The sequence below is a fragment of the Struthio camelus genome, chromosome 1 (assembly GCF_040807025.1).
Source record: "Struthio camelus isolate bStrCam1 chromosome 1, bStrCam1.hap1, whole genome shotgun sequence".
NCBI lineage: Eukaryota > Metazoa > Chordata > Aves > Struthioniformes > Struthionidae > Struthio > Struthio camelus.
The window spans coordinates 54670838-54695183 of NC_090942.1; the positions used below are offsets into that span (position 1 = coordinate 54670838).

Sequence of the window (24346 nt, forward strand, 5' to 3'; positions counted from 1 at the left end):
ATAAGTGAAACTATTTAGAAATTGAATTGTCTAGTGATCAGCACAAAGCTTTTCAAATAGGCCCAACCCACATGGCAAATGCAAGTTGCTGTTGGATCAATAATGAAGGTCATCAATAATGACCTTTCAAAACTGTGCCAGAAAAACAGGGAAATGTCTCACCTCTCAGATATCCCCTTGCATCCTTACCTATGGAGGAAGTTTTTCTGTCATCAGTTAATGATCCACTCAGCCCAGGGAAGGGCTGCTTTCCAGTTTGGTCTGAATGCCGGTCCTCTAATCAGCTGGAGAAAAGGAGTCACTTATATAAGCCAAAGGGAGAAGAAATGCCTCTGTGATACTGCTCACATGAATAACTAGGACTGAGTGGTGGTGGACTCCTGAAGTCCAGCTTCCACATCTTACCCAGTTTCTTTAGGGCTGTCCTGCCTGGGACAGGTGGCAATTGGGGAGGCTTTCCTCTTTTTGTCTTTCTTTTTCAAGGCAGTCTGTGAAGACAAGCAGAAGGCATGACCCCCTCCTCAGACAAAGAGCTCAACGGGCTAGATAACCCCAGCTTCGTGGTGAGTGTGCTCTTTTCGGAAGGTTAATTCTTGCATAAATTGGTGTGAGCCTTGCAAAAGGAAGAGAAAGGGAAAGCCAGGGGATTTGAACTGACTGCAAGGATGCTTGTGGGTGGTGAATGTCTATCTTAGCTCTTATCAGCAGGAATCTGAGGAATAATTTCCTCGCTAATGCTTGTTACTGCTAAAGACCTGAGGTAGTTTCTACTCTTTGGAACTCTTTTTTGCTTCTTTTCTCTCTATTATTTGAAAAATGAGAGAGTAGATGAACAGCAGTGCAAGTGTATCTATCTCTGTTGAAAAGGAACTGAGCTTGTGGCTGTGTCCCTGGTTAGAGGGTTTTATATCCTAATAAGTAAAAGTAAAAGTAAAATTGAGACTGATGAAGAATGTCTTTCCTTATCTTCTGGAGCTATTTCTAGTGGGGCAAACTGACAGAGAGGTGGAAGAAGAAGGGATCTGGGGATCAGTTGGGGAGAGCACCCCGTAGGGTTACAGGATAATAAAAGCACCTGCAAATGAATGTTGTTGAGGGGTGTGCAGTGCATGGGAAACCCTGCACGCTGTGACAGAGCCGTAGGGCTAGGAGTGGGGCATGGCAGCCCTGTTCCCTTCTCAGGGCACAGACAACTTTCATTAGAAATGAGAAGAGCTGCTTATATGCCCATAGCAAGGGTGAAAACGTGGGGTCTTACAACCCTCCGCCTGCCTTGATGCAGAACTGAGGCCTTGGGAGAGTCATTTAACCTCTTGGTGCCCATATCGCCCATTTCTCAAATAATTTCTGGCCAGCTTGCTGCAAGTGGTGGAGACAGGGATGCTGTAAGTGGGAGAGCTGGGCCAGCTGCAGGTAGAGCCTCCGGAGAAGTGCTCAGAGCAATGCAGAGGTTTTCTGTTGTTATTATTGTCTCTGTTTCTGCCTCTTCCATCATAAGTCAGATCAGGTTTGTAACTCCCTCAGGTGGGAATCACCACTTTAATTATCTCCTACCTGTGGTTCCAGTAGTTCAGTTTCCTATTGCTCTTATGATGTGCTTATTTAAAATACTGACGAGGACCCTGATCCTGCGCCTGGCACCTGACAACAGGCAGAGGACAACCTGGACACCTGAACTCGCAGCCATAGCTGGGCTGGGAAACATCACCACAAGCCAGGTGGCTGCTGCGGGGACTTGTCTCTGCCGAGACCAGCTGCTGCAGGAGACGGGGTGGGAGGTGGCTTGTCCAAGAAAAGGTGCTTACTGCTGCCCTCTTAGCTTACAATCCATCCACGCGTAGTGGTGTTCAGGAACAGCTGTCCCTCAAAAACTCCATGCATGGGCAAGCTTAAGTACCTTGTACTTTTGCTAATCCACAGCTCAGGATCTCTTGTTCCGAAATGAAAATGCCTCCACGGGGAGTTATTTGGGAACGCCTGTTGCTCTTTAAATTCATGCCTGAGCTCTCTTTGAATTAACTCTGCCCTCACCTGTCTGTTTTTAAGTATCTGTAATGCTCCCAGCCTGCCTAGGCTAGGTGAATACGCTGTGTTTTAAAAGGTATTAGGTAGTGCATTTTTAACAGTGTGATCTTAAATGGGGCTTTGGAGACTCAGCCATGAGAGACACTAAAAACCTGGCGATTTCAGGCAAATGATGCAGTCCTCCAGGATTAATAAGCTGCACAACTGAATGTAACATGAATTTACCTCCTTATTTCTTGATTACAGTATTAATTTTTGGCTACAGTGATGGGTAGGCCGTGACAGTTACTGCAGATACCTGTCTTTGCTAGGCATTTTGGGATCTATATGTTCTGGAAAGACTGAAGAACAAAGAAAAGAAGTTTGGTACTGACTTCTTTTGGCTTCTCCTGCCAGCCACTGGGAAAGGAATAGGGCAAGGCAGGCTTCTGCCACTGCCTGCCGGAGCCGGGCATCCCAGCCCGGAAAAGGTCCTCTGCTCTGGGTGTGCTGGGGACTCGCTGGCTGGAGAGGCGTCAATGAAACAAACAGTTTGGGATCTTAATAGGCTTTTGCATTTAGATCAAAACTCTGTGGCTTCCCAAGCAGCCTCCCACTGCCTGAGCAATTCCTCGTGTGTGTGTGCGTGTGTGCGTGTGTGTGCGTGTGTGCGTGTGTGTGCGTGTGTGTGTGTGTGCGCGTGCACGCACGCGCGCACCCACAGGGATTTGTATGTGTTCAAAATGGGCATGGGGTCTCCAAGATCATTGGTTTTACTGTGTTTTGTCTGGCTCTTCAGGATTAGAGAGGTTTTCTAGTATGATAAAGTGAAGGTGTATTTATCAAGGTGGAAGATTTTAGAGCATTTGGTAAGGAGATTAGAAAGAGAAGATTGAAGAGAAGAAAAAAAAATATAAAACATGCTTCTAGTCTGTAATTATTTGTTGCCTGCTTGTTTTAGGATAGTTTATCAAAAACACTGCTTGTGGAGGACAGCCATGGACAGCAGACAATAGTGGACAATGCACATTTCATGGATTAACCTGTGGCAGACTCTTTCTTGCTTCTAAAGACAGTTTCTCCATTGTCAGATAAACATAAATGATACTAATGCATTTTTCTCCAGATATGTCTTTGAGGCTATTTGAGACACTGTCCAACATCTCTTCTGGTCTAGATACACATGTGCCTTTAAACAATTTCCATAGGCATTTTAACCTATCTTTTAATTTCCCCCTCTCGTTCTTTTTTACCCTGGCCTTGTTGAAAGCCACAGGCAAGGTGTTCCCACAAGATGTGGAGCATGGTCACAGGAGAGGCAGTGGCTCGGTGCCCACTGGGCCAGGCTCTGGCTAATGAGCGCTCTCTCCTGCTTTCCAGGGTGAAGATGGGAGCCACTACCATGCCTTTCCCGATCTCGCTGCCCAGGGCTCAAAGGAAGGCAGGAAAGAGGACCACAGCAGCAAGCTGGCATACACTGTCACAGATGTACCTCCTTGGTATCTGTGCATCTTGCTGGGCATTCAGGTGAGACTGGGAAGAAGACAGAGGAAGTGGGGGTGGATGGGAGTTTAATGGCTTTTCAACCAGTTAATGGGGGTGAAACTTGAATTTGGAAGTGCTTTACATTCTCCAGGCATGACTAGACCTGTGGGATCAGATCTCCATGAGGTCAGGTCCTTCCCACCATCTCCTGAACACTGATCGTTATCCTTGTGCTTATGATTACACTGTGCCCCTTGAAGTGCAAACGGGAAGACAGAGTCCCAGGGTCAGAGCCAAATAGTTAATAAGAATAGGTGAGATACCTCTGCTAAAGTTAGCCAAATGTCTAAAGGCTTCAGAATTTCTGCTGTCACACTGCAATAAAATCTAAGCAGAGACAGCATGAGAAAGGCCCACGCTGTGTTTGGTCTGTGTCCAGGGCAATGCGCACTGAACGACCCAAAGTTAGCAATGCCGTGCAAAGTCACTGGGTGTAGAGCCTCAGTGAAGGGAGACCTCAGGATGATTAAGATAACAATGGACTGAGCTTGGTGGACATTTTATTATTTGGTTCTTTAAATGGCCATTCCAAATTTAGACTGTATAAAAAGAAGGTTTTATGAACACATCTCCATCATTCTTTTAATAAAACATGCATATAATGAGTACTGTGAGCTATCAAGCACTATCAGTTCCACTGTTGCAGCCTTGTGCTACTAGATGAGAACTGGGAAGTGACAACTAAAATGACCTTGGATTAATCCGCTGTTCGCAACAAAAAAGGTCAACATTTAAAACAATATTATGTTTGAAAAATTATTTTCACATTTAGTAATTAATTGAAGGTCATTGTAGAAATATGTCTGTGACCCTTTTGAAAAACAGAGGGCCTGATTTTTTTCATTACTTCTCATCCATTTTTTAGGTTATTCACAAATGAATAAGTAAATACATGGTGAGATAAATGCTACTGATTGATAGCAAAGAATGGGTAGCTCTAGTTTGGTAAGCTCTAGTTTTTCTGGTCCAAAAGAGAGGGATTGAAACTCACGTTTGCACTCATCTAGCCTGGTCGCTCTCTTCCCCTGCCTGGAACATCTCCACCTCCCTGGAAGAGAGTCCCCAGTGGCATTGTCTGCAGGTGCTGTGGATAAACTGGTCCCTTTCGACAGCTAGTTGGGGAGTCTAGAACACCACAAAAGGTCTTTGAGCGTGGAAAGTGGGTGAAGTTAGTGGGGGGCATTGCAGTTCTCATGGGTACTCTGGAACAGCTCCTAGCAGAGAATTAAAACTGGCTAAAAAGGAGGAGCATGAGTAATACTAGTATCACATAAGTACTGGTCTACAGTTTGCTTTTAGATTTTCCTCAATGACCCAGTAATAATACATGGCCAGTTCTACATCCTTCCTCATCTAATTTTTCTTTGTGGCTCCTAGCATTTCCTGACAGCTATGGGAGGTCTTGTGGCCATCCCTCTGATCCTCTCCAAAGAACTGTGCCTCCAACATGACCTCCTCACCCAGAGCCACCTGATCAGCACCATCTTCTTTGTCTCAGGGATTTGCACCCTACTGCAAGTCTTCTTTGGAGTCAGGTAGGCCAAATGCAAGAAATGTGACACATGAGAAAACCTCTTGTAGATGCAACAACTCAGTGGTTCAGTGACCAGTTTATCGTAGAGCTTATCTATCAGCGAAGGCTATCTGCTACCTTTGGCTAATCAGGGCTTATGCCAAAGCATCCCAAAATCACTGTACATGATACCTTTGCAGGATCAGCTGACTAAGTGCTCTGACTTTTGTGTCTCCTGATGTACCTTTTATTGGTCTAGTAAGGAATCTATCATGCAAAACAGTAAAGCATTAAAGCATGCAGTAAACGGTATCTTCTTCCTCTGTATGCCAGGAATCCTCCAGTTGAGGCAGGAGCCTTTTGATCCGGGCCCAGGATCAAGGGAGCACAGACTCTGTGAGAAAGTCTAGGGCGGGGGGGTAAATAGGAGAAATTGGCTCCAATCTGCTGCACCATTAGGAACTCAGAGAGGCACTCCCAAGCATATCCAGTTTTGTATTACCACTTCTCATGCCAGGGATTCATGGCACAGTCTGAACTTAACCAAGGTAAACCCTCTTCATTGCTGAGCCGTTGAAGAGCCAGTGGTGAGAAGATGAGCTTGGAGCTGCCCACAAAATGAAGTACCTAAACATATCTGCAAGTACCCTCGTTCCCCCAAAGATCTAGATTCCCAGGTTCACAAAATGCTTTTTATTCTTCCTGTTTCTTCCTTCACTGCAACTTTTCCGTATCTGTCCATCATAAGAAATGGCTGTAGACAAACCTCTCTTCCAAGAGGGCTCCACTTTTCATAAATTGCATGTGTGCCATGTGGGCCAGGCTACGAAATGCCCAGCTACCCTTCCCAGCTACGAAAGAGAGGGACTCTGGCTCTTCTCAGTTCAATTGCATTCAGGATAGAGTGCGTGACCTTGACCTTTAGTATCTGTGGTTGTTTGGGTGATTCCATCTGGAATTTCTCCCAGGCATGCTCCCAAATGGCTCTGTGAATGCCTGGGAGCTGTAACGTCTTCTGTTTTCTGTTAGCCAAGGATGGAAGAGTAGCAGAGAGCGTTATTTCCTGTAGCTGAATAGCTAAATGAGGAACAACAGATCAAATTAAGCTTAAGTGGGTTCTGTTGAGCCCAGATTTTAAAGGTGTTAAGGCACTACCTGCTGGGACTTAGGGGTGGGACTTAGGCTATGGCATAGCTAAAGAAGGGAAACTAAGCCTGAGGAGAAAGTTGGAAGCAGATTTATTTTCTCTTTCTGTTTTCTCAAACCCTGTAGTAGTTGACAACCATGAGCCACCAACATCACAGTCAGGAAAACAGCAAATATAAGGTTGAGGGGATGTTTTTTCCCGGAAAACATCAGTGTTATTATCCGTGGCCCTTGGTACCCCTCAGCTAAGCACTGTATACAGTTCAGGATGACCATGTGTAAAAAAGACTAATTCAGAGGAGAAGAGGTACGGAGCAGAGCCATTGAGGTGGCATGGGGAAAGGAGACAATTCATTTTACAGAAGCAATCTGCGTGAGATAGATTGATTTGTTTAGCTTGGCAAAACAGAGGCTCAGAGGGGTGTGGCTGGAGTCAGCAACTAGACTGGAAAAGCAAGGGATGGGATCAGGCAGGGAGAAACTGTTTCAGCTAAAAGACAAAGCTGGCATATGAACAAATAGATAGGAACTGGCTAGGAACATAGGAAATTGGGAGGTTCTTACCGAGAGCAAGCGCAATTCTGGAGCAGCCCTCCAGAAGCAACAGCCAAGGGAGAAGCCTGACTGACTTTAACCTGCAGCTTAGTCATGTTATACAGCATGAAAAAGCAGTGATGAATGAGTCCCAAACAGTCACTGGAGAGACTATATCCAAGAGGGTCCTGAAGGAGACACAGGTCACTTATCGTTACAGTGAGCCCCCTTAGCACATGCACAGATATCATATAATGATGATCAGAGCGTAACATTTCCTTCTTTAAACCTTCAGCATTTTGTCTTGCAAACTCCACTGGAAAGAAGCCAGCTTCCCCTCCCCCCCCCCAAGATGTCACCAGCAGCACCGGCTGCAAACTACCTTCCGGGCTAACACACCAGGAGCTATACATCTATTGTTAATTCAACAGTGGTGGCATTGGGCCTTCTGTGTTTTCTTTTTGTTTGTTTTTTGCCTTGCCCAGCAAAATTCTTTGAAGCGCTGCAACATGTTCGACTGAATGCTATAAATAAGTGACTCCATGGATGACTGACATTCAAATCTAAGTTACTGCCAAAGTCCTGAACAATGGTTCAGATGTACATGGCATGAGTAAGTGTAGTGGTACAAATATTTATTTTAGGCGAGGGAGGAGTGGTGCTGCTAGAGTTATGCCATCTTTTTTTTTCCAGGGTGTTCCACGGAATGGTGGAAATACCCCTAGTTCAGGGAAGTTCATTCTCTGCAGAAGTATTCACCTGGGTCACCCCACCGCTGGTTTTCTAAGCGGGTGCCACGAGCTCTCCTTCTGGCTCAAGGAGAGGTTGCTTTGGGGACTGCTCTCAGGAATGGTCCCTAAAGAACGAAGCTGAGGTGCGTTGACTTGTTCAGACCTTGCTGTGTCAGCCTGAGCCTTCAGACAGGTTCAGGTTTCTAAAGCGCCCTAGAGAAACGGCCTCGTCAACAAACAACTTCCAGTGAAATGTGGGCTTAGTGCCTTCAGTGGCTTTGAAGAGTCATTCGGGCCTTTTATATCTCTGTTGCCATTTCTTCATATGTGAAATAAGAAGTCTGGCTTAGCTCACAAGAGTGAAGGGAGCGCAGATCCCTATGTATAAAGCCCTGTACCAAGCCATTTCTGAATGCTGCTGAAGGCGCAAGCTCGTTGCTAGCTTGAGGGGTTTCAAGAGTGAGAGTTTCTCTAAGCCAGGAGATGGGCAGCATGCGAGAAGCACTGAGCAATTCCCAAGCCAGAGAGCTCAGACTTGCCCATGCAGTTTTTCCTTCCAGTGTTGGTAGAAATAGAGCAGAGGAATTAGCCTTAAAACCCAGCGTACTAAAGCCAAGTCCCAACTTCTAACCCCAGTCTGAAGATGGTTATGATGTGGGGAGTAGCCTGTGTTTGTGCTTGTGTTTATAAGCAGCCCATGAAGAAAACTGAGGCAGATGAGGGGAACAGAGGAAGGAACTGGATCTTGGCAAGATCTATGCCTAAAAGTCTTATCTGTGCTAAGTTTTTCTTGAGAATTTCACCCTTTTTCTTCTTTGGTCTTCTCTTCTCCTACAGGTTTTTCTTTTCATAGTTATTTTATTATATGGGGCTCTGTTACCTGGTCAGACAAATGATCTGATCACACATTAGGAAGACTATTTTTTTCCTTAAAGCAGTTTAGCAGAGTTTGACTCCAGAACCAGTGTATCTTTCGATTTTTGGTGTTTGAACCCGGGCTCTTTACTTGACATTACTCTTGAGTGCAACGGGTAACAATTCCCAGGCATTGTCAGTGATGGAACCCTGCCAGAACATTTCAAAAGACATTGCCAGAGGCCAAGAGCAGATTGACTTTTCATTTATTTTCAATTTATTTTACTTTTATGTCTCTCATTCCTTCAGAGCTCAGATCCTAGCATTCACACTCTTCAGCTTTTCCCTCTGGGTTCCTTCCAGGTTGCCTATTATCCAAGGAGGGACTTTTGCATTCCTGACTCCCACCCTGGCCATGCTGTCTCTGCCCAAGTGGAAGTGCCCTGCCTGGACGCAGAATGCCACCCGAGTGAATGCCTCTTCACCAGAGTTCATTGAAGTCTGGCAGACACGGATGCGAGAGGTAATCCCTGCGGACAGGCTGTGCCAAGACCAGCTCTAGAAGCATGCTGAACAGTTCATGAGCAGGCAAGGATCTGAGGAGAAGACCCTCCCAAGAGAGACTGCTGAGTCAGGGCAGACTGAAGGCTGTATTACAAGCAGCTCTAAAGGTGTTCATGACAGGGGATTTGCATAGCTGTATTATATTTTTAGTGATAGCTGTTCTGCATCAGGGCTGCTTGCTTTCACAAAAGTTCCTGAACTTCTCCGGCAGGGCCGTAAGTGCCGGAGAGCGCTCCAGCCCCAGGTGGTCCTGCTCCTCACCCTGCTGTGGCTCTCTTGGTATCTATTCTCCAGTAGAAAAGCAAGTGCTTTGCTGCTCTTGGACAGAGGTGTGTAGGACAGGATGTACAGTCCTTGGTTCATTTATGGTCCCTGCAAAGTCTCCATTGGTCTAGCCAGATCCTTTTGCCATGAAGTGTGGTTGGCCTTGAGGAAGGAAAGGAGAGAAGCTGTTTCTGAGGAAGGGACCCTGTCTATGCACAGGAAACCTAGTAATCAGAAGTGAAAGGACACAACTTACTGTAGATAATAAGAGATAGAAAGAGTATTGTTAGCTGGCCAAAGGAGAGGAGGAAGGGTCAGGGAGCTTGTTGTCTTATTCTACATCTATTGCCTAATTAGAGTAAGTGGCTGAATTTGCCTCTGTTGATCTATATATTGGGGTGCTTTGAAAAGAGCTTGAAAAGCATTCTGGGATCCTGAAGGCTTTGCTGCGTAGTGCAGAGCACCATCCTTGTGGATACATGTAAATGCTATTCTGTCACACGGGGATTGCTGCCTTTTCCGTTCAGGCTGGGGGCTTTATCCCCAGCCTGGGGGTATTTCTCTTTCCTCTAGAGCCAGAGGGAGAGGAAGGTGCTCAGCACCTCAGACAACCCAAACTGGGACTTATCACTCCATCTGCGACGGCAGAGAGGAGCCTCACCTCTGAGTCTCCTAGCTGGAGCTGATGTGAGCAGCAAACCGCCTTTCAGGACGTAACCACTTAAACAGTGAATGTCAAACACAGGGAAGCTCAGAGTGATAAATGTGTTCCCTCGGGGAAACCGATACTCACACAAAAAAAAGAGGCCTGGCTATACGTGCCCTCATCTCCTACCAGCGTGCTGCAATGCCCAGTCAGCCTCATCCTCCTCTGTGGGCCATGTGCTGCCCAAGGGACTCAGATATGGTATTGTGTTCACCCGCTCAAGGTCTGCCTACCTCCTAGCGACCCCCAAAAGACAACTTGAACAGATAATAGGACATAATCAGTATGTTCGTCTCCTCAGCCCTGCGTCTCCTCCTCCACTGCCATGGAGTTGGTAGGGGTAATGGCTTACACGAGTAACCAGGCACGCAGGCCTGGGGGTGGTCCAAACCCATCAGCCCAGGGGAGTTGATGTGCTGGTACTTTGGTGGCCCTTCTTCACACATGACTCTCAGTCAGGTCCTGCTGTCATCAGCGGGAGGCCTCCATGCCTGTCCAACACTGGGAGCTGAGCTTGGCTCTCACACTCGTTTTGCACTGACCTATTTAAGAAAAGGCTTAACAGTTGGAGCTCCTTTCAACCTCTGCCCTTTTCTTCCATTTTTTCCAGGTGCAAGGAGCTATCATTGTAGCTTCCTGCTTCCAAATCTTTGTTGGATTTTCTGGCCTGATTGGATTTCTCATGAGATTCATTGGCCCTCTGACAATTGCCCCAACCATCACCTTGGTTGCGCTACCTCTCTTTGACTCGGCTGGAGATGACGCTGGCCAACACTGGGGCATATCATTCATGTAAGTCTCACTTCCCCTTGGAAAAGCTGCGTGTACACAGACCATTTACCTCTAAAATAAAAGCAAATATTATAGCCTCTAGCAGGGTTCTAGGGATTGAGGAATTATTTGTTGAATACTAACATGTGACAGGCTTGTGCAAGACACCAGTACGGCATAGTTTATTTCTCAGGAGCTTAGAGCCTTCAGCAATGCCAGCAACAAAAAAACAAAAATGATGTTAAAAAAAATCTGATTTTGTGAAAACCCTGAGTTCATAGGTCAGTCAACAAGTCTTTTTTGTGGTTATTCCTGGGGCAATCTCTATCATAGCTGTCTACACATGGTAGCTCGCACACTCAGAATTTAAGTTAAAAAGACATTCTTAAAATGACAAAGTTGAGTGCTTGAAGTTAGGTATTCACCAAGTTAAAATAGCAGTATATATTGCTTTCACAGGATTAGGAGGAATTGTTTTCTCCTAGCAGGGCCTGGGGAGTCTGGAAACATCTGCATTGTGCACATGTGGCTTTGCAACATTAAGAGTGCTCTTTCAGGGATATCTGTGTGTGTGCCCTTACGATTGGTGGTAGAATTTCCTTAGCATTTCAGAAACAAACTAAAAAAGTAGAAATACCACTGCATATGGTTCATCTGCAGATCTGACTCTTTCAGATCCATCATGTAGACTTGAGCTTGGGGTAGCATACGACATTAGTTTGTTATTCGCCCTATGGACTCTCATTGGTTTGCCAGTGGTGTCAGAGCCGCCTTTGGAGTCACAGGGATCGGGTTTGACTCCAGCCCCTGGGAGGCAGTGTGCTTTTGAGGATACATGCTCCCTGCCCTGGCTCAGGCCTCAGGCTGGAGTTGTGCTCCCAGCTGTGCTCCTCCTGGCCCAGCCAGTCTGCTCTGCCTCCCTGTACCTCCCGTCCTAGGCCTCAGATACCAGCTCTGCTGGATCAGTCTACTCTCCACCTCCACTTCCTCACTAATTGGTCTCTCCTCTCCCGCACCCTAAGATCTCAAACCCTGTCTGCACCTCCAGGCTTCCCATCCAACCATAGTTTTTTCCATGGCATCTCTGGCTTGTTGTCCTAGTCTTCAGCTCCATGTCTTATCCTGGTCTCTTTCCTTAGCCAAGCTGAATTCTCCCTTCAAAATATATAGCCTTGTCTGGACTACCTCCTCCTTCTGCTTCCCTTCTCCATTCACTGGCTCCTAACCTTGCTCCCTTGCTCGACCTCTTTGCCCAACCCTGCTGCTCCCATCTGCCATCAGTGGAGTCCCTGTCCTCCAGCCTAAGTCCCCCACCTGCCCTCAACCCTGGCCACCCTGCTGTCTTTTGCATTTCTGTCTCATCTCCTGTCCGTGCTGATCCCAATCTTTCTTTCATGACTCAGACTCCTTTGCCCCAACCTGATTATTATGCTCTGAGTTATCTTAGTTGTATCCTCTTTCGCTGTGAGGCTGCCCCCTCCATGCTGTGTAGGTGCTAATAGGGAAAGGGGGAGAGACATGACGGAGAAGGGGGAAGACACAAGCCCTGTGGTTTCAGCCCTGCTACCCAGCCCCACCACATCCCAGAGCATCCCAGAGCACCCACGGCAAGCGAAACCCTCTGTTGCCTCGAATACCTGGGCTAGTGTGGGCTCATCTGCTCCCTGATGATCGTGCATACACAGTTCATCACTAGGAGATGGGAGAGGCTTGGAAACACTTGAAAAGCTCAGCATCTGTATGGGCTGCAAATGCTAAAGTCCGAGATGGTTCTGCCAAGCACTTGGTACCTAGAATGAATGATCATTTTACAGATTGATCATGCTTGAGCAGATTTGCATGAGAAAGAGCAATATCCCTCAGTAAGATCAAGTCTTACTGAATCTTAAGTCTTTGCTTCAGATCATAGGCAGGCCCTCCCACTATTCAAGGCAAAATCCCCTCTCAACACAGGCCATATTGTGTCTATTTCCTGAGTGTTATTACTGGAAATAGGTTTGGGATATATTTCTCCAGAAATATTTGGCCTGAGGCAGATGTTTTCCATGGAAAATTTCATCTTGAATTGTTAAAGTTAGGAAGAATTATAACTAGCTGAAAATAGCATCTATTAATGGGATATGTCAGGCAATCTGAATAATAAGCAGTGACACCCACCTAACATAGAAGACTGTGCCTCAGTGATTCACAAAGCTGCTGAGCCCCTTTGTAAATGCAAACGCAAAAAAACGTGCGCTAACGCAGCCGACCTGGGCTCTGTTGCTTTAGAAACAAAGAACACAAAGCAGGTCCTCCTTGAATTTTCTGTGTCGTCATTCAATGCTTTGACTGATGATTCATAATCTTTGGCTGTATATTGTGGTACGTCTTTGCAGAGAGGTGAGGCTAGTGTTTCCTTTGCACTGCTAGCATTCTTCCTGTGGTGCAGAGGACCTGTTTTTTTGGGGTCCTCTGGAGTCCTGGACTCCTCAGATAGCCAGGCCTTGAGTAAATGTGGGGAACAGGTTGGGAAGTTGGGTATCCATATTGTGCCTACAGCTCATATCACCTTTTCACTCATGGAAAACTACCATTTCTTCCCGTTAGTGTGCAAAGTTACTAAATGTAATTCAATCCATTTCTCACCAAATCCTATTTGGAATAATTCGCTTGTTGTATATAACTTAGATTTGTTATAAAAGCTGTGGAGCTTAGCAGTTGTGAGGGTGCCCAGTCCCTGGCCTCCCACCAGATACCACAATCAGTAGCTTAATCTGCCACTGGCCCTGGTTGTCTTTGCTGGGGCGAAGCAGCACGGGTGGAAGACAGGGCTTGCTGTGAGCACGTGCTCAGCCGTGTATGCAAGGCAAGTCCAGCTCTGTGGTCATGCAGCCCTGCACTGGGGTTTCCAGGAGGTTCAGCCCCATTGCCAGGGCAGGAGAGGAGCTGCGCCTTGTAGCCACTTCTACAAGAACGAGCCTCGTGGCCTGCTGGGGGCAAATAGGGGCACCACTACCTTGGACAACCCATCTACGGTGCAGCTGTGGCAGCATGGGCGGCCGTGCTCTACCCTTTGTGTGTGACCGGGAAAGCTGTGCCCTGCAAGGCGTCGCTGGAGGGCTCTTCCTAGGGTGGGCACCACTGCTTCTGCAGACAGGAGCACTTGGGCACCGTTTCGTACTCGCTGAACGAGACCCCAGCATTAGGGAGGGCAGCAGGGCACAACGCGCGGCACCACTGTCCTGCCACACTTTTTTTCTTTCAAAGCAGGAACTTGCACAGCCAAATCAATGTGAGTCCATGCCCCCTTGCGATGTGAAACGAGACCCTGTGACTTCCTCTTTTTTTTCTCCTTGCTGTGTAGGAGCTCTTTGCAACTTAAAAGCAGCACAAATACACTTGAAATCAGGAAATCAACAAATCCTGTATTTCTAGTACATCTGAATTATATAGAGCAGTTCAAGCCTACCTGGACCTTGCACGTCTTTCATTTACTCAACATCATTTTTAAACTTCTGGCAATGGTATCAATGATTTACCATTGCAGTGGTGTACATCTTGGAACAAAAGGGGGAAAAAACATTTACAAGCGCAACAAGACTCTAGGTAGAGTATATCGGGAAGCTTGTTCCCCTTCAGCCTTGCCAGAGTGGGGATCCTCCCTGTAGTGCCGAGAGCCTGATTTTTGGGGATTTTTTTTTTGTCTCATGATCTACTTTTCCCCTCTGTCTAGGACTATTGCTTTCATAGTTCTGTTCTCTCAGTACCTGAAAGATGTGCCTGTGCCATTGCTGTCTTACCAGAAAGGCAAGAAGTGCCACTTCTCCAAGATCTACCTCTTCCAGATCTTCCCAGTAAGTTCTTGGTGATGGTAGAGGGACTGGGCTAACGCAGTTCAGGGTGTCTGGGCTCAGAGGCTCCTTCCACTCACTTCCAGCAGAGTAAGAGTTTCCTAGTCTCACCTATGTTGCAGTTTGGTTTCATCTTAGCATTGGAAAGCCATCTTTATCCCAGAAACGACAGGCTGCTCACCACCTCGGTGTACTGGAGCTGGCTGTCTCTGTGATCCCTACTTTCTCTGGTCCTTTATTTCATTGTCTGGATAATCAGAAAGAAAACACTTCCCAAATGCAGCTGAGCCTTCTTCAATTGCCCAATGTACCTGCCCCCAGGACTGCTCTTTGCAGAGGAGGGTGCAGAGGGCAAGAAGGTACCACTGCCCCGTAGGTGGGAGGGAGTCCGCGCCACCGGGACACGGGAGCACCCTTCTGGCACTCTTTTCCCATGCCACATGCACACACACATATGGGGAGGAGGCCAGACTGGGAGACACCCTGCCCCAGACCAACCACGTACCGCCCTGTGTGACCCTACCGGCTTGCTGGAGATGTGGCTGTGCCCTAATGGGACGCCCCTGTCGAATGTGACGGACAGGTGCTGCTGGGGCTCTCCCTGAGCTGGCTGCTCTGCTATGTGCTCACGGTGACCGACGTGCTCCCCGCGGACCCTGCAGGATATGGCCACCTGGCTCGGACTGACACGCGAGGGGACGTCCTGTCTCAGGCTCCCTGGTTCCGGTTCCCCTACCCAGGTAGCGTGGCGCCCACCTCTGCCCCGTGACCTGCTGCTCCCACTGCTCTCACTGCTCCCGCTGCTCCTGCTGCTGGGAGCCTCACTGGCTTGTGCCCTTGCTTACAGGCAGTGTGGGGAGGTGAAAGGACCCTGAGCAGCCCAGCTGGGCCTGGGCTGGCTGATGAGGCAAAACGCTTGCAAGTGCCACCGCTGCTTTATCCATCAGTAGGTTTCAGAGCAAACGAGATGTCACTGACTCTAAATTGAGCTCTTTCTTTGCAGGTCAGTGGGGAGTCCCAACCGTCAGCCTGGCTGGGATATTTGGCATCATAGCTGGGGTGATTTCTTCCATGCTGGAATCGCTGGGCGATTACTATGCGTGCGCCCGCCTGTCGGGCGCTCCGCCACCGCCAAAGCACGCCATCAACCGCGGGATTGGGGTGGAAGGCATCGGCTGCCTTCTGGCTGGTGCCTGGGGGACCGGGAATGGCACCACCTCCTACAGCGAGAATGTGGGCGCCCTGGGCATCACCAAGGTGAGTTTTGCTGCAGCGAGGTGGCCGCGTCATGCCACCGGCCAAGGAATGTCATAGCCCGCTCAGAGATATGTCCTGAGGATGTATTTAGAAGCATGTTATCCACCCGGAATATGTGCTGGACCTGGGAACTGATCTTAGCCCAGCTCTTGCCAGACACATTACGTGAAACAAATGTGCTTGTTGCCCACGGGCTCTTGGTGACCATCTCAGCCAGACTGTCCAAATCATGTAACATAGGCAGTCTTTCCTGCTCTTTCACCGCATATGATTTGAATATGGGAGAGGTACACACTGCTGTTACTCACAGCACCTGGTTTGTAAGACCAAAGAGAGGACGTTACGCTGTGAGCTAATCTGGGAACTTCCTGAGAACTAAATTTATCAAAGTTATTTGTCTGTCCACCTGCCTATGTGTCCATCTACCTATATATCTATTTTCCTGAATATATACAAGACAAGAAAAAAGAAAAGAAAAAAGAAAAAAAGAGAAGGGAAGGGAAGGGAAGGGAAGGGAAGGGAAGGGAAGGGAAGGGAAGGGAAGGGAAAGGAAGGGAAAAAAACAAGGGAAAGGGGAAAAAAAAGGAGAAATCTAAGAAATCTTTATTAGGACTTCAAATTCCACATTTTTATAACCCAGTGATGAGAAAGGTAGACTGTTTCTTTGGACTTATAAAACATGATGGTAAAGGTTTATGTTTTTACCTCTCTATAAAGTTTCCGGAATCCCTTCAGTATCTTATTGCTCTTATAAGGGAATGAAATTTCTAGAGATAAGCTTGACAATCAGATCATAGATTTTCACTAAGCTTTATAGCAGCAACCAGAATACAGCAGCCAACCAGAAAACATTTTTAAATCATTGTCAAATAAGCTATGTCACGTCAGCAGAGCTGCAAGAAAGTAAATAAATGCAGAAATTGATTTATGGCTCCCACTCTATAATATGGCTGATTTCATGGGATTTTATAAACCTCACTCATTATAACCATTTTTCACAGACTGAGCCTTCAATGTTTGAGTGAGGTGGTTGTTTCTGGCAGAGGAGGTTGCCTGGATGTCTGCATGGGGGCCAGTTTAGTCCCTCACCCCATGTACCTTGTTGCTATGTGGTCAGTACATATTGACCATGTGCCTGAGCTCCTTGTTTCAAGACAAGTAGTTTGCGGCATACATTGTATGTATACAGGATGTAAGCACAGTGGAAAAGCGCCCAAGGCTCATAATTATCAGATCAATCTCTTCGTCCTGTGTCCTCTACGTCCTTCAGGTAGACATGCCATCCTTTCTGTTTTAAGGGAGGTGTTTCCCTGAGATCCCACCTCTGGAAAAGTTACTCATTCATACTTAAAGGTCCAGAAAATGCACAGCCTCATTTCAAAAGACTCTGGCTGGTATAGATGGGAATGCTGAGAGCACAAGGCAGATTTAATTGCATTTGGATTTGCATGGGAAATGCATCTTTCCATAACAAATGGAAATACAAGGGATGCGTTTCCCTGATTGAATAAAGATGTCCAGCACCGTTTGAAATGTCTTCAGGTATCTCAGATACCTACACAGCTGGCAGGCAAAGCAAAGGAGAAGCTGCCAGAAGCTGCCAAGATATAACCTCTTAAGTGGTACCAGACACCCGTGCTTAAGTTAGTGGATCAAGCCCAGCATGCCAATACTGAGCTCTCATTTTCAAGAAAATAGATGAGAATTTTAAAGAGCAGTAAAGGCCTCAGAATTGCCATATATGCAGTAGCAAACTGCACTTCTTCTGCCTTAAGAGAACTGAATTTCTTATTTTCCTGACATAATTGAAACAAACTCTAACCTACAGGCTTTAAAATCATATGCTCTCAATTGTGATATCAGTGGATTAGTTAATTTGCCTTTAAGGTCAGCTCCATGTACCAAGTAATTCATCATTTTGGCAAATCAAGGATCTTAAACTTCATTTTAATCCTGGAACAAATAGATCTTTTGGCTTTTATTAAATTACACTTTTGATAGCAACAATGTCCTAAGCTTTAAAGTCAAGGAATACAAAAAGCATACCCGACAGCAAAGGGAAATGTATGTATGATTTTATTTTGAAATTCCCCACAAAATCTTATTCATTTATCTTTTATAATCAATAAATATTCAAAAAGGGACACTACTAGTTACTGGAAATGTTTTTGTTGAAAGTGTTGGCAAAAAGCCCTTGCTGGAAATATGACATTCTTCAGATATTTGCAAGGAAAGATTAAAATAATTAATTGAATTACAAAATGTTTGCAGAGGATTACAGAATTCCTCTGCGTAAGACGTGAGCATTTTAAATCTTAGCATGATTCTTTAAGCCTTCCAAGTTTTGATGTGGCAAGACAGATCTTGGATTGAAAGTCTAATAAATATTGCTGTTTTTTTTTTTATTTTAATTTCCATAACCTCTAAATGTCTCTTTAATCCCTTAGTTTTTGCAGATACTCTTTTCTTCCTGTTCACATACTCTAGCAGATCTGCACAAGAGGCACGATTTGGTGATTCATCCCATCTTTGTTGTAGCGCCTGACAAAGGAAAGGCCCCTTGGCTCTCCCTAGGGGAAAAATGAGACAAAACTGGTTTCACTGAAGCTAGATGGATGATGGCAGTTAAGGACAGACCAAAGGACTTCCCCACGTCTTGTTAGCCATTTGTTGAATATAGAAAGGATATACCAGATCCAGGAGCTAGGGATCTAAACAACTCACCTGGCCAGCTCTGCTCTCCCAATTCTTGTTCCTGAGGAAATGGAGGCCGCGGTGCCAGACACCTGGCTGAAACCCCTTTGTAGATGGAAATCTAAACCCTAGTGGCAATATTGTCCAAAGAATTAAGTGGGTAGTTGCAGCCCCAGCTTGTGGGTATACTGAGACATTTCTAGGCTGGAGCAAGAGCAAAGCCATATGCGGGGGTTATTGCACTCTTAGTTTAATGATGAACTTTTGTTTAGCAGCAAACTGTTCAAGTCCTTGACAATGGTAGGAAAGAGGATGACAGGAAATGAATGGGTGTGGATCTGTGATTGTTCTCAGGGTGGCTTTTGTAATAACTCTTTGCCAGTCTGCAAATACAGATGCTTCCCATGCAGCGAGGACATCTCAGCTAGAACACCCAAGGCTGTATCTGAACCTTGGAGCTGAAAGTGCAATTAAGTGCTTTATCTGAGGTGCAACGAGTGCCTGCTGAGTGTGCACATCCATCCTCCACCTCCTTGTACCGTACACATGACACTGTGTCCTCTTCCTCTTGCCCCAGGTAGGGAGCCGAATGGTGATAGTTGCTGGTGGCTGCGCCATGCTCCTGAGCGGCCTTTTTGGGAAAGTCGGTGCTATGTTTGCCAGCATACCTACCCCTGTGATTGGAGGAATGTTCCTGGTGATGTTTGGAGTTATCACGGCGGTGGGAGTTTCCAATTTGCAGGTAACAGCTGGGTGAACACCACTTCATCCTCAAGGAAGGGGACTTTGATTCAAAATCAGGTTCTTATCAAGCTGAGTCAGATATAAGCAAGTTGCAGCAAATGCAAACATTTGTGTTGGCAGCTCCTTGGGAGATGCTGAGGACACAATAGGTTCAAAGGGCTAAACCACAGAGGGGTTCCTGGTCGGGGCAGAGCTTGCTGCCGCTCCAGGTAGTGATGTTACTGACAACCCAGCAGATCAGGGCTGCTCCCCCAGCTTCATTAATGCATGGAGTGATTTCCCTGGGGGGGGGGGTTATTTTCAGCCCCTTCTCATGGTTTGTCTGAAGCAAGCTGTTATCAGCAAGGGGGAAGCTGTTACCACTGCCTGTATGACTGATTTTTCGCTATATCCTATGGTATGGGTGTCACCCAGGCTGTGTTGTTGCACATGTCTGTTTAGGGGAGGGCACCTTCAACCAGAGGACACAAGCCAGGAATGGGGCTCAGGTAAACAAGTTTCACTTCCAGCTTGCCCAATGGTTTGCTCAGTGATAGTGGGTGAATCCCATCTTCTTCCAGTGCCTCAGTTTCCCCATCAGTAAAACGGAGACCATGGCGTGCTTTGCCATCTAACTGTAACTGCCCTATATAATTGCTAGTATATGCATACACATTTCTGAAAGCATTTGCTAATTTTGATTCAGCTTTAAGTACAACTTTCTGTTGTAGCACCTGTCATCGGCTTTGTATTTGTACACGCATCCAAGAAAGTCTCACTAAAACACATTATGGTCGTTCTAAAGAGCAAGTAGTAACGTCTACAATTTCTCTGTGCAGTATACAGATATGAACTCCTCCAGAAACATCTTTATCTTTGGGTTTGCTGTATTTGCTGGCCTCACAATTCCCACCTGGGCAAGCAAAAATAGTGGACTGCTGGAAACAGGTAAGAAGTGAAATCACATCGCGTTTTAGAACCGTTTTCTGTAGTATAAAACTGAAGCAAAGGCTGATCCTGAGAAATCTTTCAAAATGCAGTTTTCCAAATAAAACCCTGAAGCCTGTGCTTTGACTATTGCCTGTTGCTTTGGGGGTGTGTTGTTCTTGCGCTCTGCTCTCCTGCAGAGCTCTGGGGTGGAAATCTGCTACCGATTGGCGCCTGGACCGTGCCAGGTTCCCGATGGGCTGAGGATGGCTGTGAACACTTTCCCAGGACAGGCTCCAGTGTGAGGCCTTGGGCAGGAAAACAGCCCAGGGCTGAATCCTGTTCAAGATCTCCATGGAGGAGGCTTTCTTACACGCTCACATGCAAGAAAACTTTGTGTTTCCAAAATGCACAAGCAGACTCATCTGCTGATGAATTCATCAAGTTAAGTTCATTGAAATTTCTAGTCCTAGAACAGTTAACCCCTCATTGTATCTCTAGTGATAATGTCTCTGTCATGAAGGCCACATGGTCCTCTGGTAAGGTATATATGGCATGCTGGGGTGATGAGAGAGCTGGGCCAGAAATCAGATGTGCTGTAGGTGCTCTATCAGATCCTCTGTGTCATTGGGCTATTTTGCTCATGCCTATCAGCCCTTGCAGAAAAGCAGCACACCTGATTAACTTAAGGTGAAACTCCATGCTAAATAAATTTATACTCATTTAGGGACTGAAGCTAGCATGTTTGTAAGGAACTGCTTGGCATTACATCATGGAGGTGCAGAACCTGTTTGGAGCAGAAGGTTTTTTCCTGAGACAGTGCTGTGATGACTTGCAGCGTAGACAGGCTCTTAATGCATTTGTGAATCATCTCCTGCCCACTGGCAGCTGGGTCAATGCATAATTATGCAGAATAAAACTGCAGGTTTGAAATTAGCAGGAAGGACCAATCTCCCTTGCATTGCCAAAAAGCTAGGCTCTGCTTTGAGATTTGTAAGTCTTGTCTTAACAGGCAGGCAGCTTGCAGCCTCTTGGCACTGGCTATGTTGCTGGGCAAGCCTGTGTCTCTCTGCATCACTACTCAAGGCTGTTTTTCTGCTAGGAATCATCCAGCTGGACCAAGTGATACAAGTGCTTCTCACCACTGGCATGTTTGTGGGTGGATTCCTGGGGTTTCTCCTTGATAACACCATTCCAGGTAGGATTTGTTGAAAAGAGCTAAGCTACTAGGCTCTGCCTGCCCTAGGGTTTGTTGCCTAGTATTTTTTTTTTTTTCGGTCTTCATTGCTACTGGATCAGCTCTGTGGATAGGAGTTGTGCTAGCAATCATGAAACACCACATCCCTGAACTCCTCCAAAAGGGGTGAAGAACAGGAGACATGGGAAAGCCATCACTGAAATGGTCTCTGTCTGAAAAAACAGCAGTTCATCAAAAACTAATTTTTCAGGAACAGCCTGATCTGAAGAAAAGTTTATTTGCAATATCATCTTTGAGAGAAAATAACAACCTAAAGTCATGTTGTTGGTTGAAAAGAGAGAGAGGCAACTGGAGGAAAGGACCCTTACCTGCTGGTGGGACATACTCAAATTCTGACCTCGGATCAGGCACAACACAACCACTTTCATTTTGAAGTGTTTTTTTTTTCCCCCCCTCCATCTTTTCCCTTTCATCAGCTTATTTTCCCCCTCTTCTCCCTAGAAATCCTCAGATGGTCTCAGTGTTGTCCTGGGATTTCAGAAAGTGTTTTGGAACCTTGGGAAACATGAGATGGAAAAAAATATATTCTTGCCTGGTTGCAGGAGAAGTGCTGATGTGTGCCTGCTTATGAGAGCTACTAAAACTGAGGTTGCCCTAGTGCCACAGGGGTGGAAAGCACCAGGAAAGCCTCATAGCCATAGATGGGATATAGCACCTGCTGCTGGTACTCACCACCAGCAGAGATCAAGCTTGGGGAGAGACAGAATAAGAATAAGAGAGGGAAAACCCCTATTTCTGCAGCAGAAAAAAATAGCAGGAAGGAGATACCATTGACTAGATTCTTCTGCTGTTCCATCTCAACCTTCTTGAAAAGCCAGCCTCCTTTCACCTCTCTAATTTTCTTGCAACCCTCAGTACTCAGTTCTTCCAGGTAGTATTTACAGGTGTCCTCACTCCCTTCCCCAGGAAGGACTTAGCTGCTGCCAATGATTAAAGGCACTTACCAATGTCTTGGCCAATGTAAACACCTGTAACTAATAATTGCTAGTTAAATCTTGTTTCACCCACTCCACAGTAACTCAGCAGTTACCATCCAGCCTTGTTTTTCTAACACTTTGTGGCTTCTTTCAAATAATTCTTGGATTTCCCCCATTGCTTGTGAAAACCTGTTGCTGTATGCTTGATCCATGTGAAAAGCAGTGGAGGAGACTGCTGATAGGGAAGCTGGAGCTGAAAGAAAAGCAGTCTAACAGGCGGTAATCTTTGTAAAGAGCTTTGAAGCCAGAAGGGTTTAAGGGTCTATACGCTGTACTGGGTCTGCAGGGATACAGGGAGTGGGTGTAAAGCACACAAAGCAGTCTTATGTTTGGTACACCTATTTCAATGTTTTCTACACAATGATTTTCTCCTTTTCTCTTTTGCAGGAACGCAGGAGGAACGAGGACTCTTGGCATGGAAGCAAAGCCAGAAGGAAGAGGGGGACAACTCTCAGCTTGTTTCCAATGTCTATGATCTTCCCTTTGGGATAGGCACCAAATACTGTGCTGTCTCTTGGTTTCAGTATCTCCCTGCTTGCCCCAAAAGACCACCTGGAGACAAGAGAACGGATGAACCAAAGGCTGCTGAAGAGGAAAGCAGTGCTAAGGCAAGCTTGGAAGGAGACCCTGAGATAGGTGCCGATACAAAGATATAAGCCCTGGCCTGAAGCTGAACTCATCTCTGAAGCAGAGGTCTGAAAATTGTGTCTGCAGCCCCCATCATTTGAGCCTTAGGTGGTGGCTGTCAGAGGCTGGAGCAGAATAGCTGATAATGTGTCTTTCTCTTCCCAGTGCCACTGGTGACCTTGAGGGAGTTACTTTTCTCCTCTCTGCTGCTGCCTGCCCACCTCCTGGAAGACCATAATCTTGCTTTGGAAAACACCAAACCCCAAGTAGTCCTAGGACATTTGTTTTCCTTCCTTATGCTGAGCCCTAGGGTCCCCAAAGGCCAGCTGTTTAGCTGAAGCGGAGACCTTCCTTTCCCCTTCCCCAGTGGCTCATGGGGCCAAGACCAGGAGGCACCCCGACATGGGGCCTCTCCTGCTCTCAGGCATCCCTTGGGCTGAGGCTCGTCCCCTCGACCCTAAAGATCTGCAGCAGCAATGTTTACCTCAGCTTGTAGTTTGCACCTCTTCTGATCAAAGGAAAGAAGTGGGCACCTCTAGGTTGTGATTCATCTCGTTCCCACGACATTTTTAAAAAGGACAAATGAATGCTGCTGTAAGAGAGGTGCCTGAAACTAATGGGCTGAATTGTCTTCTGAAGATTCCTCTCCCTCCTTTGACTGCAGAGGGAATCTAGGGACCTTACTTATGCTATTGACCTCACAGAAATAATGAACTTCACTGAAATGAACCCTGGCTAGGGCTGCTGGGGGCAGGCTCAGGGTAACTGGCTTTCCCAGGAGACCGCATCCTAGAGCGACAAAGGAATTTTCATCAAAGATGAAGGAGAAAACTCTTCTGCTCACAGTCTGATGTATCTGTGCTACTACTAAGTCCTGTATGTCCGCACTGTAACTGTTTGGCCTGGTGTGGTGGTTGTACAGTGAGAACCACTTCTCTGGAAGCCAGTTTGCAGATTCTTCCTCCTTTCTACCATCAGTGGATGGTACCATCAGTCTACCATCAATATGGCCATATGTGTGTGTGATTGTACGTGGTACGGGTTGCTGGTGACATGTAATAACATTGTTGCTGTATCATAGGCTTGTGTTTCCCTCCTTGAGATTTATATTGAGTTATTTTTGGAGAAAATCAAATAAAATATACACTGCAATGATATTTCCCAGCGTGATTGTTATAATGAGCGCCAGGTAGTATTACCAGAATCACAGAATAACTCAGGTTGGAAGGGACCTTTGATGGTCATCTGGGCAAGCCCTTGCTCAGAGCAGGTCTGGTTAGATAGGTTGCTCAGGGACTTATCCAGTTGAGCTATGACTGTCTCCAAAGATGGAGATCCACAGCCTCTCTGATGGAGAGTTGGTTTGGAGAATAGGATACAGCAGTTGATGAATGAAGTATATGACCAAGAAATGGGTGAA

General features: G+C 46.4%; 1 protein-coding gene across 1 annotated transcript; it reads left to right on the forward strand.

Annotated features, from left to right (window-relative positions):
- Nucleotides 1–230: 230 nt before the first annotated feature.
- On the forward strand, nt 231–24082 carry LOC104145827 (solute carrier family 23 member 1). Its single transcript, XM_009677577.2, has 13 exons — nt 231–563; nt 3385–3531; nt 4927–5084; nt 8692–8851; nt 10473–10654; nt 14346–14466; nt 15047–15203; nt 15467–15720; nt 18992–19156; nt 19977–20085; nt 21167–21262; nt 22687–22992; nt 23092–24082. Exons 1-12 carry the CDS (start codon nt 510–512, stop codon nt 22953–22955), a joined length of 1872 nt encoding a protein of 623 aa, XP_009675872.1. The 5' UTR covers nt 231–509; the 3' UTR covers nt 22956–22992; nt 23092–24082.
- The last annotated feature ends 264 nt before the right edge of the window (nt 24083–24346 follow it).